Source organism: Colletes latitarsis, chromosome 13, assembly GCF_051014445.1.
Source record: "Colletes latitarsis isolate SP2378_abdomen chromosome 13, iyColLati1, whole genome shotgun sequence".
Lineage (NCBI taxonomy): Eukaryota > Metazoa > Arthropoda > Insecta > Hymenoptera > Colletidae > Colletes > Colletes latitarsis.
Genome location: NC_135146.1, coordinates 15,234,459 through 15,246,730, shown reverse-complemented (window position 1 = coordinate 15,246,730; position 12,272 = coordinate 15,234,459). Strand labels below are relative to the sequence as shown.

At 38.8% G+C, this 12,272-nt stretch overlaps 1 protein-coding gene across 1 annotated transcript in view; it reads right to left on the bottom strand.

Moving 5' to 3' along the window:
* Cap (Cbl-associated protein) overlaps positions 1-12,272 on the bottom strand; it is a 53,267-nt gene that overhangs the window by 21,357 nt on the left and 19,638 nt on the right. The window contains exons 7-20 of the mRNA XM_076780367.1: positions 11,060-11,170; positions 9,242-9,289; positions 7,919-8,133; positions 7,669-7,849; positions 7,404-7,502; positions 6,589-6,728; positions 6,239-6,311; positions 5,957-5,992; positions 5,213-5,360; positions 4,975-5,080; positions 3,917-3,949; positions 3,049-3,165; positions 388-431; positions 128-297 (exon numbers count right to left, since the gene is read on the bottom strand). Of these exons, the coding sequence (XP_076636482.1) occupies positions 128-297; positions 388-431; positions 3,049-3,165; positions 3,917-3,949; positions 4,975-5,080; positions 5,213-5,360; positions 5,957-5,992; positions 6,239-6,311; positions 6,589-6,728; positions 7,404-7,502; positions 7,669-7,849; positions 7,919-8,133; positions 9,242-9,289; positions 11,060-11,170 (1,521 nt within the window). The remainder of the gene's footprint in view (positions 1-127; positions 298-387; positions 432-3,048; positions 3,166-3,916; positions 3,950-4,974; positions 5,081-5,212; positions 5,361-5,956; positions 5,993-6,238; positions 6,312-6,588; positions 6,729-7,403; positions 7,503-7,668; positions 7,850-7,918; positions 8,134-9,241; positions 9,290-11,059; positions 11,171-12,272) is intronic.

Sequence of the window (12,272 nt, the reverse complement as noted above, 5' to 3'; positions counted from 1 at the left end):
CATCAAACTACAGCCAAAAAAAAGTTTAAAACTTTCGATGAAATAAAATTTCAAAATTAATTCAAATTTATTAAGAGAAGTAAAGAAAAGTAGCTTTAGAATAAAGATCGGAATACGTTTAACTCACCCTTCGGGCGTTCCGGTGCTGGTTTACGAAGTCCATGAAGGGGTACGTCACCCCCGCTTTGCACAGTTTTGTACGCCAATTTTTGCTCGATTTGACTCAACGGACTTATGTCTTCCTTGCGACGGAACACCAGCGTAGAATCACTTTCGTAGCCTGACTCTTTCAGGGCGCTAGAAACAAATACACATCATCGATCGTGTTAATAGTCAGTCCACCAACGAAAACATTATTCAGCCGTGAAAATCATAAAATACGCTTACTGCGCCATATACGGTTTCACTGGACGATTGCGTTGATCGAATGGCTGAAAAAAAGAAAGAAAAAGTTATTCGGTCGATGTCGCGCAAGTCCTCGCGTACGTATCTTTCGATACGTAGATCATGCTCTCCGCGGTTTTCACCAATTGGATTTACAATAGCTTTGCATCGAACAAAGCAATTTTCAGTCGACATTGTTTCACGTACGAACGACAATGTATCGATAAAAAGTCGATCGGATGTTACGTATCTCATGCGACATTCGGCTAATGCTAAGCGCAAATTAACAACAACGAGGAGCAATAAAAGAACAAATGATATGCAATTTCGATAACAGCTCTGGCACAAAGAAAAGACAGAAAGAAGAAGAACAGTTTCGTACGTGAACATCGATAGCGACAGCAATCAACGACAGTACTAAATGAAGAAAGAAACAAACTACTTAAATCGTAAATACCACATTTACATTGATACAACAATACGATAGAGTAGAAACAACGAAAGAAAAAAATATTTTCATATAAATTCCAACGGAGTTTAACGTATGTACATATACATGTATAAATATATGTATAATACATTCTTAAGTAAAGTACGATCGCAATACAAAGTTATAAATTCAACAGACTATTAACCATGCACGACAAATTAATGCAGTAACAGTATTTCTACGTTTATTTATGCCCAATTAGTGTCCATAGAAATCTTTTATAAAAATAATTCTAAATAAAATCGTTCAGTTATTAATTTAACATAGTTGCTAAGGGTAATATTTTAATAATCGAGGGTTTCGTGTAAATCGAACTATTATTAGTCGGACATTTTACCGGTATCCGACGACTATAATTTTATAAGAGCCTGATAAGTGACATGGCATTACTAATACAAACGACGATACTTTTTTTTCTTTTTAAAAACATAAATCCAAATACGATCTATTACAGAGTATTTTTAATTACATGTACGTTGATTCGAATAACGTATTTGAAATAACCAGAAATTATATAGTTTTAATTCGCCGAGTTTTCTTTAAAAAAGAAAAAAAAAAACAAATATCTACGGCTCTCGTATCTCTGCATTTTAATTTCTATCGTTTATCGTACCGTATAATTTCGATTCGTGAATTTTTGTAATCGAATAAGACTACAGCACCGAGCACGCCAACGACGCTCTCGACGTTTCAGTTATAAATTATTTGTCGAGACAGTACCGTACGTAGCTTACAATTCTGCGAAACGTTCGTAACAGCAGGAGGAAGTTATTACCAGTCTTACAAGTTTCGCATTATTAATTGCCTGTTTTGTTGCGTTTATTATAAAATAATAACTATAAAAATGTTTCGCTTCGTTATTTCTAGTCACGTTGTAATTAAAAGTAGTTGAGGCGAGATCGTGTCTGGACTTACTTTTAATAAATGCGGTCGAATATGTATAATATGAATCTTTACAACCGGCTAATACACCACAAGCCAACAACATAGTGTTTTAAAATTGCAAATAAATTCTTTTAAAAGGAGAAACTACGAAAAGGACGAACGACAGAGGGAAACACTCTGCGTAAAAGAAAATTTCACGTGTCTCTTTGCGATTTGAACAGCGAAAATCGAAAAGACTATTGCGAAATTTACTGCGCTCGTGGCTGTCCGTAGTCCGTTAAATCTCCCACGAGATAAAAAATAACACAACTCTTCTCCGGACATCGAATCGTTAATCCGGCCAAACGGGGGCAAGTATGGACCCATGGAGTAAAACGCGCTAGAAGACAAGGATGGACAAAATGAAGTCGATCGGACGTAGCAAACGTAGTTTCACAAGCAGCAAGTGTCGACAACACACAGAGAAAGAGAAACAGCGAAGAAAAATGAGGAACAAAAGTAGAAAAAGAGATAGAAGAATCCGTTGGATCGTCCGATAAGTTCGTAGCGTTTTCCAATGATACGGTCTCGACTTGGATCGTTGATATTATATGTACAAAAAGAAAACGCTAGGAACGAGTGGGAGGATCCAAAGGAGACAGCGATAGAGGACAACGTCATCGTGCACTCTACTTGTCGACGATGTTGCAGCCTCTAACCCGTGAAGCCGACGGCTGAGCGTTGGCGGTGATAACGGAAGGTGTTGTCGATAATGGCGATGCTAGCATAACATGATTGATGCTGGAAATAGAAGAAGACGTGGAAGAAGAAGAAGTGGGCGAGACGCGTTGGTGATGACGATGATGATGATGGTGGTGGTGGTGATGGTGGTGATGATGACGATGGCGATGCTGCTCGTCGGTGGTAGCCTGTAGGAGCGTCGTCGATCTGTCGCCGACGGGCGAGCTCGATCGACGCAAGCAACGATCCGGCAGGACGAAGCTCTTTGATCGTCCTTCCAGCATGCCAGTAGCAGCAGCAGCAGCAGCAGCGGCAGCAGCGGCAGCAGTAGCAGCAGCCCGTTCAAGAGGTCGCACGATCCGATCTTTCGAATCGTCCTTGCTGGCTCTCACCGTCTCGATCGTTGGATCGAGATTGCTCGGCCTCGAGTAATCGAGCAGATTCATGCTCGACCATTGCTTCGTTTGCGGTTTATTATCGCGGGAGGAGGATGAATCCTCCATGGCGGTTCGACGGGATTTCGGGACGACCTCGACGGTTTTCGAGCTACTGACCGCTGATACCCTTACATTGTGCCGAATGGTCGTCTCCGGTCGGTACGAGAGGCTCAGAACGCGATGGTTTAGCTCCGCGTTCCTCAACTCCTCCATCCCTGTACCCTGAGGATGTCCATTCTCGTTCAACCACTGTCCAGTTAGGTTGTTAGCGTGATGGTGGTTGTCACCGGGCATCGTCCGAGAACCAACGGGGCCACGTAATCCGGAACCGTCGGAGGTGGTACACACCAACAGACACGATACGCAAACACCAAAGATACACACGCACACACGCAGGACATCGACCGCGATAACATGTCAAGGTAATCGATTAAGATCGATCAGCTGCGGCCTTTCCAAAAATATATTCTCTCTGGGGGACCAACATGGACTACATGCGTGGCTCACGACGTGCGACTAGGTGTTAATGCCTTTCATTTTTTCAAACTATTCCGATCCGTTAATTACTCTGGCGAATCGTAATACAGTGATGAATATACACCAACGTGCTATCTTTCATTTTGTTAGTTTATTCTTAGTAGTTGTGTATATTCGCCACTACAAGCTATGGAAAACGAAATTTACAGAAATATTGAGAAAATATATGTTTAGATAGTATATTGATATTAATTTTACACGCGTCGTGTCGTACGTAATTAGATTACGAAATACTTGATAAATGAATTGAAACACGGATGAAATTACTTGGTAATTGGAAACTGATTTCTGTAAATAATACTGAATTCACAATTATAGTCTCGACTATATTATCGCGTAAAAGTACGGAGAAGAAGGAAAGTGATGGTGGATAGGAGGAGCTGATAGAATAAAAATATCGAAAGAAGGAGGAGTGGAGAAGTCGGTTCTTATTCAACTACGATTAAGTATAAAAATAGCGTACCCCGTCAAATATGTCCATGACCTCGTCCCACCACTAGAAACACAGAATTAAATATAGCGTTAATATATGCACTAATTGCATGAGGTTAAGAATGAAATTGAAATAAAAGAAAAAAACATTCCAACGATGTATTCGATGACTACTTTCCATCTAAAATTTCAACATGTGTACTAGGCGTCTAAACGATATTTCGAATTAATTTTAATTAAATCGTGGCCGAAAAATAAGATTATTTCTTTTAGGTGGAAAGTAAGATAGCGTTTCAACTAATGATCTCTAAAAGCAGCGCTACCGAAGCTAACTAAAAAAGAAAAAAAAACAACGAGTACGATAAAACACCGAAAGTGTAGACGCGATTGCGTGCGCGCTCGATATCTCCGAAACGTAACAATCGACATCGGGCGTGGCAAAAGAAACGATCCATAGAGAAGTTCATCGTGACGCCAAGTAAAAAGAAGCTTCCAAAAAATTAAGAAAACGAGTGTTGCTTCGTAAATTGATTTCAATCGTTCGATTAATCGTTACCTTCCTTCTCGTCCGTGTGACAGAAGTCGGCTAGAAGCAAAGCCATTTCAAACGATCATGTTTCAGACACATTGTTTGGGAAGCTTTTCTATGTACGTACGCGATATTGTATATGCCGACAAGAATCGCATTAGTTTGCGTTAATCGACCGTCACTTGGATCAGAATTTGCAAAAGGGAAAAGAAATGTTACCCTGACTCTTCGTTAACTGGATCGAGTTAACATGCCAGTCTCGACCGACGAGAATAGATATTCTAACGCTATAGACAACAATTTCGACCGACTCTTCTTGCACAAATATTCTTTCAACTTGTTACTTTCAAAAAAGTTTTTATTTAAATCGTCGTCGCTATTGTCGTAATTCTCCTCTGTTAAACATTTTAACTGGTTCGCAATTTCCAGTGCATCCTATCCTACATGAGATACTGCGAAATTTCAATAAGCGATAACGAAATCTCGAAAGAAACTCGTATCGAAAAATGAATTTATCAGGGCTAGGATTCATTTTTTTAAGGCTCTGATAATGCGCTTACCTCCTTGGCTTCCTTCTCGGCGATGGACGATCGTCCAGGCTCGTAATCCTCGATGCGTCCTGGTTGGTTCTTATAAATATCTGGACTGTACTTTAGTGCTCCATTTCTGAAATCCAAGAAAAAAAAAAAAACGACTCTTCTTTTCAAAGGATAAAGATGACACGTTTGAACAAGTTCCGGAACATCTGTGGGAGTGTATTTTCTATTTTAACGTGTTACTTAATGTCTATTGTCTTACTTTCTGGGCATAGTCGACGTCGTGTAGAAATCATTTTCCTTGTTACGTAGACGTCGACGACTATCGAATGTAGCAGAACGTTCAGAGTAGAAACGGTGTTCCGGTTCGCTCAGGTATCCACTGCTGCTTCCGTAGCCGTACCTTGCCCCTACAAAATAGATACCAGTTTCTTACAATCCAACCATTTCCATTTATGCATGAAAATGTTAATTCTATCGCTCGACCATCACCGATAAACGTACGATTATAACACGTCTCTTAACTGAAATTTCTGTTAAGCTGTTGCAGCTGATTGCTATAATACAGTTTCTTAATACTGTACCATGTAACAAAGTAGCAGCTATGTAAAAAAGAAACTCGATTAGTACCGACTCAAGAAATGGACACGAATATTATGTGGGTTATACAATTTATTCTGTAAAATCATCGATAGAGAACGTTAATGGATAGCAGAATGTTAAATAAAGGACACTCGTAGCACACGATCCTCGTAAATTGAATTATTTATTGTTACTTTCACACAGGAACGATTGATTAGCTTCGTTAAAACCAATCGCAATTGTTATCTCGTGTTACATAAAAGTTTCACATTAAGTAATTCGCACAGAACACGCGTGCGAGAACAGCCGAAGAAGAAGACCACTATTGCGACGTGTTAATCATCTGACTAAGCTCTTTGTTCATTAGTATTTTTATATTGCAATTTTTATTCAACCGTCAATCGTATGTCGGACAAGTATTCACCTCTTCTTGGTTTGTAACGAATGGTTACGTAGTCATCTGAAAATGAGATTTAACATGAATCCCTTGGTTTGTTTCATCGCGACTTTAACGTGTTGCCATTTACAAAAAATAGTTCATCGATTAGACTGATTAATAATAAAAAAAAAAGAAAAAAAGAAAGAAAAAATCAAACGTCGTAGAAAATTTTAGTAATATTAATTTTTGTTATAATTTTAGATAAGTTTTTTTCTCGTTTCGTGTAAGCGTTGAAGCTAGACAGTACTATTTGCCACGCAAACTTACCGTTTCTGTCTGCACGGTGCAACGAGTCGTACATTTTCTTGTACCATTTTGTCTGATTATTTTCCTTGACTTCCTAAAATATTTTTATTCGAGTCAGATACCGCGGACATGAAAACGTTACATTTATCCAATTTATTATTTAATCACCGATACCATTATTTAACGTATGACATTTCCATTTAAATAAATAGAAATAGATTGCTCGAATCTATGCCACGTGATACTAACTAATGTTAAGATGTATGTAATTGAGGATTAATAAGAAATTTTAAAGAGTATACATATGTATATCGATCGAAACCTTTTGCTCGTAAAGTTCGGATTACTTGAGTAACTATTTACAGACCTACCGATCTTAAAACAAGAGGAATACCCTCCTTAGATGTTGGGCCAATACCCTCGAATTTTCGAGGACCCAAATCGGCCATCTTCTTCGGCGGTTCATTTTCCGTTTCTGGCTCGCTCTCGTACTCTTTCTTCACGGTGTAGACTGAGCGAACATCAGTTTAATTTCACAATGCAGCAGCCGTAAACACTCGCGCAAAGTTTAGGAGAGAAAAATATTTTATCTCGAAGGATTTATTCGTTATAATAACGTTGATCGTTGATCGTTCTTGGCGCACGATACAAATAAATTACCATTTGTAATTAGCTAACGCGTGGAATTACGGAAAAATTATATACACGAATATGGTTAAACTTGAATGGTACACGGTACAGGTTGTAAAATATTAACAATCAGTTGTACGTTAACACTAAACCTACCACGACCGGTCATTTCACCTGTCGAACGATTTACATTTTTTTGTAAAAAATCGGATAAAATATGATATGATATCAGTTCTATCGACTCGTACGAGCGCTCATTTTAAAGGGCATTTAATCGTCTGTCCAATGACCATAATTACTTTTATAATTTATGCTGTCTTCTATATTTATTTTGACATTTAGCTTAACGCTACGTACCTAAAGAAATTTCAGCAATGCCTATTGATCGTACGATTCTGGTGCGCGATAAAATTTCATTATAAATTGTTTATTTGATTGAAAATGATTTTTAATTTGAATATGGTTGCCTTGTAAAAGAGAAAACGAAAGATCGATCGGACTTGGTAGGAATGGGTATACATCAAGTGTCGGTAGGTTTAATGTTCAAAGTACTCACTTATCTCTCCCGGACTGATTAGAGGCTTTTCATCGTTCGGAGGATGCTTCGATGTTTCGATTTCCTCTAAGTAAGCTGCTCCTTTTGGTAATTGTCCCTCTGGGACAAAAGAAACGTAGTTTTTTTTTATAACAAAGATGTTTATTCTTAATTTGTATTTCCATCATAATTTTCTACCAAAGATTCTCGAGATCTCTTTAACCGTCACGTTGTTCAAATGTTCCGATATTAGTATCTTTTAAACGAAATTTCTGTCGAAACGCACCTCTTGCTTTCTGCAGTAGAGTGATGGTTGGATTTTGAGCACGCGGCAAACGGGGCGTCGAAACCAACGATTTTAATCCTTGCGAAGGTGCTGAATGCGAATTAACGATTCGCGAGCTGCTCTCCAACGTTTCGTTTTTTCTTTCTTCGGTTTTCCAAGGTGGCGGTGCCTCTTGTGTAATCTGAAAATTTCCACCATCGAGATTTACGAGCTAACGAAAAGAACCATGGTGCGAATCTCGATAACTTACTTCTTGCTGTGTTAGCTTTTTGCGGCTTAGAACAGGGCTTTCGAATTGCACTGGCCGAAATTCCTTTCTTTCTGGAACTGGGCTTGCTCCAGCGCTGGAAGGTGTCCAGACGGGGGGAATTCCACCATCCTTTTGAGACTCCTTTCGTTCGGGGCTTGGCTCATTTGGGGGTGGTGGTGGTGGTGGTGGCGGCTCACTTCCAGGCGACCAAACGCCTAACAATCAGAGTTCATTTTGTTAGAAACGACTGGAGAAAATAACAATACACGAACGTTTGAAATTCTTAAAAATGCTTAAATAATTATAAGCAAATGTTCGAGTGATACAACTGTTTTAATCAGGGACCCTAACTGTTATAACCATTATTATTATTATTATGCATGCTAAACGTTTCAAAGACCTTGGTTCGCGTTTTACTACATATTTCACGCAACATTGCTAACAACTGTTGCGCGTTTCAGTTTATCGATCATCGAATCGAACGATAGATTCGAGTTTCGAGTAAATAACAATTTTACACGAGTCGAGGAAAGCTGTTTTTAGGGTCTTTGCACCATGACAGACGTTGCGTGGCTGGGCCACGTGAGTCCAGCGAGAACGAGCCAAAATCAACATTCGGGATCTGTAGGAAACTCGCTGCTAATCTTGGCCACGGAAGCGTATTATACATATGTACCTATAAAGAATCGTTCCTTCCTCCCTGATTGCTCGGTCCATTACGCGAACCGATCTCGGAAAAGGGCTGAAACAATGTTTGTCATGCAGCACACTGGCACCGCTAATTATCCAGCAATTAGTTCCCCTTGGCGTCATATCGAAAAGATCATTAACTACTCGAGCTTACTTTCAAAGAGTTCAGCGGTTTTTCTTTTCAAATTTAATTTATCCTATTTGAAAATGTTTCTAGAAGCCGTTACAGAGAATTTAGTAAGTGATTTAATTCGATGAAAGCAGACGGTGGAAGGAAAAATTGTTACTAATTAGAGATACTTGATTACTAAAACGTAGAATGAATTTTTCCCTGATATCCGGATATAAATGATAATTCCGACCAGTCTGATCTTTCCAATGTTACGTACAATTACTAAAATTACAATTGAAATTCTCAGATTACAGGGAATTTTCATTCTTATTTTTACACTGTGATCACACTGATTATGGTAACGTGTAGTTTATTAATGTAGTTGTCCTGTATTCTTTCATTAAAAAAAAAGAAAAAGAAAAAGAAAAAGAAAAAGAAAAAGAAAAAGAAAAAGAAAACCGTACAATCCACAGGAGTAGAAAACATTCTGTTAGTTTCACACGTTTCGTTTGCAACTTTACCTGGTGTTGCGGACGAAGCTTTAAACGTGGGAGCAAACATAACGTTCTCTGAAAATATTAAAAAGGATTTTTAAAATCCGGTTATAATTGGAATAAGATATCCAGTTGAGAGTCGCAATTACTACTACAAAAAGAAATAATAAATAATTACGACAACAGTATACTCTCGCGATCACTGTTGAAATTCTAGAGAAACTAATAAACATCTGACTTGTACGATATTAATTAAACAAGAAGCTGTTGTCAACATTCGTTGTCAACAGTTGTCCTGTCCTCGACTTTATGAAAGTTTCCGTTTACGTAATTTATCGCGATTAATTAATTTTGAAAATTCTATTATCGAAAATAAGGAAATGAATTTTATATTATAACACGATAGTATACGTATGTAAAATAACGAGGACAAAAACTTTATTTAAAAACAATGTGTCCATCAATTGGTTTGTCTATTTAAAATACTCTATTTAAAGGTGATATCCGCATTGATAGGCAATGTGACCTTTGGAAGCATGCCATGATTACTCCTGTTGGAGACAGCATTAAAAGACTTTAAATTGCTTCTTTACGAGACCGGTGCAGACCATTAATACAGAAGCAAGCTTGATGAGCTTCGAAGGAGAAAGAGAAGTAAGAAAGGACAGAAAAAATGGAAAAAGCCGAGAACAGAAAGATAAACATCTCTTAAACGGTAATGCTGTACATTGGATCTCTACTGTAAACTCTAATTCTTTTTACGCTCCAGGAACTTTTCTCCTATAAAATGTTTCAAATTACTCGTCGGTTTGCATATATTAAAATCATTGGAAATTTTACGAGATATTTCGTAGTTTCAATCTCCATATTGAAACGAACAACAAGTCGAGACCGATAAAATTCGGTCACGGTCACGGTCATTGACCAACGATCAAAACGAGGGGATATACACATGTACAACGATCGTCGTCGATAGGGTTTGTCTAAAAATGCCCTGGTAGCCGGTCAATTGGAACTAAATATTTGCTGAACTTTGGTTGCGTTTAAGCAAACAACCGAGCAGTGTCGCTTGAAACGAGTAAAAAAGGAATGAAAAGGCACAAAGTCGCGAAAATCCATGGAACGTGTCCGAGTAGCGTAAGTGTCCTAGTTTAAAGCAGATTTCCGCGTTCATAGGACAACCTGTTGAACGAATCCTTAAGACGACACTCTGCCACAGATCCTACTACCACTTTTCCCAAAGCTCTCATCCACCCCCGATGTTCAGGAACGTCGGACACTCACTTTTCTCCAGCATGATAGCTACAGGAAGTCACGTGTTTCGTTTCTGGTGAGACGGAAACTCGCGAGAACGAACCAAGCTCGAAGGACGACCGAGGACTGAGAGACGTCGCGACGCTCGAAAGTCCGACGGCGATACCACCGCCATCGACGATGCTCTGCGTCGTTTAACTACGCAGAACCGACGATTTAGAATAGGCTCGTGACGCGACTCGTCGAAACGCTCGAAAACTCCCACGAAACCGATTACGAACGTGTGAAACGAGCGTGAATTCTAACTAGGGATGGAGACACTCGAAACTCCTTCTTACTTTTCACGATTCCCTTTGCTCGTTCGCACTCTGAATTAGACCAATACGGACTAAAAGCTCCGTTAATTTTAACTTTAAAAACTCGACTGTACTTGCTTGGAAAAATAACGAATCGGTACGAAAAATACGACGAAAGTTTAAAAACGATTACAATATGTTGCGTCTATATTTACAAGATATTATTTCCTTATATTATTTATACTTTCGATCGAAAAGCATGCTCTACTTAACCAAGCAAAATCATGAGACGCACCTTTCCCAAATAGAAATCCTTTGCCAATTTTCAAAGCATTGTCAATCTCGTGCAGCAGATCGCTCTCATTGTCATTTTCCTTTGCCGCAAAATCAAAACCACTCCTTTTAACTAAGAAAGCATGCCCAAAACGTAAATATATAAAAGTACAGTAATGAAACTTTAATCTCGAAAATGCAATTTAGCGACGTCCAGAAGCGTTAACATTGTGCACGTGAAATATTTACGGTTTCTGTCTGCGATGTATTTAAGAAGGTTGGAAGGAGCCCGGCCGGTTACGTTAATCTAAACTGTGAATAATTTTCTATTTTCAGCGATCCAGAAACAGGCAAGTATTTTCGAGAAAATAAAGCATGTTCTACAGCAAACAGCAAAATGTAAATAAGTAAGAAAATAATGTGACAATTTTTCCATGGGAAGCGTTAAATCTTCCAGGTTATCGAGGGAAATTTTAATTTGTCATAAATATTCCACGATCATCGTCGTTTTGTATTAGTAAATTTGTTAATTGTCGCCAAGCTACGTCAGAAAAAGCAAAGAGTGTATTCAAGTAACGATCACAGATGATTCACAGACGTATAAACGAATTCATGTATATGTACATATACCTATGTATGTTCTTAATTTTTTACGTAAACCAATTAAAGTACATTCTGTGTGATGTAATCGACTATAAATTTTGTCCCTGTGAAAATGTAATATACAGAGATGGAAATATTAGATCGTGTGCGAGAGTAGGTTTGCAGTGTTGGAAAACGGAGCAACGGGAGAAAAATAAAGCTCGTTGGTGTTACGAGAACGAGGTAGTTCCGAAAGGGTGAAGGTCTCGAGGAGTTTTGGCGAATGTAGTAGGTCGTGTTGCAATTGGTCGGAAATAGCCAAAAACGAGACGGTGGTTCCTGGACGGTGGTGAAACTGGACGCGCGACGAAACGTTCTACGAGCGCTGGCCTATTTCTCGATGGTACCTATATTTAGGTTCCCATTCTCGAATGAATCATGAACGTTGCAACCGACCGACCAACCTGAGTCGCTCGTTATTATTCAACATGGAAGAAAAATAAACCTTTGGGTGGTAGATAGGTTCATCTTGACCGCATCTACCCGCTAGTTTCTATGCTCGGATGAAAAGAAAAGAAAAGAATTTTCGACTAAAAAGTCGAGAAAAGACTAAGGAAAAAACTCGTAGGTTCGATTTCGTTAGTGACGACAAA